The sequence below is a fragment of the Morone saxatilis genome, unplaced genomic scaffold, assembly GCF_004916995.1.
Source record: "Morone saxatilis isolate NCDOM2014 unplaced genomic scaffold, NCSU_SB_2.0 Contig7, whole genome shotgun sequence".
Classification (NCBI taxonomy): domain Eukaryota; kingdom Metazoa; phylum Chordata; class Actinopteri; family Moronidae; genus Morone; species Morone saxatilis.
In genome coordinates this window covers 22,785,099-22,787,440 of record NW_023340246.1, presented here as the reverse complement: position 1 = coordinate 22,787,440, position 2,342 = coordinate 22,785,099, and the positions used below count along the sequence as shown (strand labels likewise).

The 2,342-nt window shown below is 49.5% G+C and overlaps 1 protein-coding gene across 1 annotated transcript in view; it reads right to left on the bottom strand.

Moving 5' to 3' along the window:
- LOC118340425 (kinase D-interacting substrate of 220 kDa B-like) overlaps positions 1-2,290 on the bottom strand; it is a 5,137-nt gene extending 2,847 nt beyond the window's left edge. Inside the window, exons 1-4 of the mRNA XM_035678388.1 lie at positions 1,936-2,290; positions 1,757-1,855; positions 897-1,127; positions 6-813 (exon numbers count right to left, since the gene is read on the bottom strand). Coding sequence (XP_035534281.1) covers positions 6-813; positions 897-1,127; positions 1,757-1,855; positions 1,936-2,025 — 1,228 coding nt within the window. The 5' untranslated portion in view covers positions 2,026-2,290. The remainder of the gene's footprint in view (positions 1-5; positions 814-896; positions 1,128-1,756; positions 1,856-1,935) is intronic.
- Positions 2,291-2,342: the final 52 nt, after the last annotated feature.

Here is a 2,342-nt window from a genome sequence, read left to right as displayed (position 1 = left end):
GGAGCAGATGGACATACGGGCGACCGCCGGGTCCTGGAGGCCGCTGAGGCTGCTGGGAAGTCCGCGCTTCCTGGCCTGGCTCTCCTCGTCCAGCTCGATCAGGTTGGCTCTCTCCAGCTGCGACAGGTCGGCCTCCTCGTCCTGCAGCGAGTGGTTGGGCGAGCTCTCGTTGGAGCGCACGCCAGAATCCGACGAGTCTTTCTTGTCCAACATGGCGTCCGACAGGTAGTCCTTCCCCTTCAGCGCCAGCGAGCCGCCGGGGAGCTTTGGGTCGACCGCCTTCTTTCCGTCTTTCAGGAGGGGAGCGTTGTCGGACTCCTCAGACTCCTCGTCATCGCTGGTCAGCTTCTGGTAGCGCAGCCCGCCGCCCGCCTTCAGCTTCAGGTCGGCGGCGCCCTGGAACAGCCCGCCTCTTTCCGCCGAGGTCTTGCGGGTCAGCAGGGACTTGGAGGACCCGTGGTCGCCCTTCTCGTCCTCCTCGGTGATGGGGTCCAGTGCGTCGCCGTTGGATGCAAAGTCGACGTTGTCTGCTGCCGGTTTGCCGCCGCTCCTTTTGTTGAAGGACTTACGTCCGTCCTGCTCGCCGCCATCTTTGCTCTTGTCGTCTGACGATGATGTCATGAACTGACCCGGCTGCGGTTGGACGGGCCTCTCGCCGCCGCCACCGCCCATCTCCAGCTGAGCCATCTGGGCGATGTACTCCTGGTAGGCGTTGCGGTACTCGGCCTGCTGTTTGTCCGTCAGCTTGCCGATGTCGTTGGAGGATTCCTGCGAGTTCAGGCTCGTCATGCTGGCGGTTCTGTGAGCGCCACTCTGAGGAAACACCACAGAAGAAGAGTTGAAGAATCAGAACCTGTAGATATGCACATTAAAGGTCAAAGGTCGTCCAGTTTTACCATCCACTGCAGGTTTCCGTGTCTTGCCGGGTCGTCCAGTCCCACAGTGCTCAGCTCCTCGAAGCTCAGGTTGAAGCTGTACATCGGGGAGGCGTCCGGGTTGGCGCCGCCTGCGAGGGGCGGAGCCACGGCTCGCCTCCCTGCCTCGGTGTGACCGCCCACGACGCTGCCTTGCTCACTGGCAGCTTCCTCGTGCAACACCTGACTCTCAATGTGACGCATGTCCAGAACCTGCAGCCAGGAGGACGAAACCGTCAAAGGTTCAGAAATAAACTCAAATATTCACATCATGTATCAGGATTCATCAGTTTCTTGTGACTCCACTGAGGAAACTATAAGATGCAGGTAAAGCTCTGGAAGACTTTAGAGAGTTATGATGCTTTTTTGTCAAAATAATAACAAAATGGTTCATTTTTTATTTTTTGTATGTGACGATGCTTTTTGTTGAAAGTGGTAACTTGTTAACATTCGCTTGCTAATGCTTCAGTAAAACAATATAAATATACAATCTATAGCAAAATATATTTTGTTACCATAATGTATTGTGGTCCTTTAGGTTAGCATTTTATATGTTGCTGTTTTTCTACATTTGGTTTAAACTGAGATATTAAACTGTTGAACAATAAAGAAAGACATTTATTTAATCAGCTTAAAGTTAAATTTATGAACCAAACAAACAAACTGAGAAAATAACTGACGAATGAGATAATAAATAAAACAAAAACATCTTCTTACTTCACACTATTATCACATTTTACTGTATAATGTTTGTATATATTTATAATGCAGGGAACTACAGACCTGAATGATCATTAAATGACCTTTTACCAGTTCATGGTGCGGTGTTTCGGTGTACTGACCGTGGCTCTGAAGAGTTGCCAGTCTCCAAAGTTCATGTTCATCTCTTTCTTCAGCTCGTCGATGTTACACTGAGACAAAACTCTGCCGTTAACGTTCGCCTGTAAACGAGACGCCGTTCATTAACCCGACACATAAAAACACGTCACTCAGTCTCATTGGATCATTTTCTGCCACCGACCTTCCTGATGGTGGCGCTGTACTGTGCCATCATGCTCTGGTCGATGCCTTCGATCTGCCGCACACGCTCGCACACGGCCTCCGTCGCCATGGAGCTGAGGAGGATGGCGGGAGCGCCCGACACCACAGAGGCCGAACCCTGAACACAAACACACACAGGTTTGATTCCCAATAAAACACTTTAACAACTGTTTTAAAACTCTGGAAAATAAACTTTAAAAGTTTAAATGTTTTAAACTTTAGTTTCCAGTTTGTAAACACTGCAAACTACATGAAGATATTAGTTTCTACAGTCTAATCCGATCTACAGACCTCACCTCCACTTTCTGAGATTATTGAGACTTTGATTGATCGATTGTTAACGATTAATCACCCTGAAGTTACTAATGGAGTTCCACAAGGTTCTGT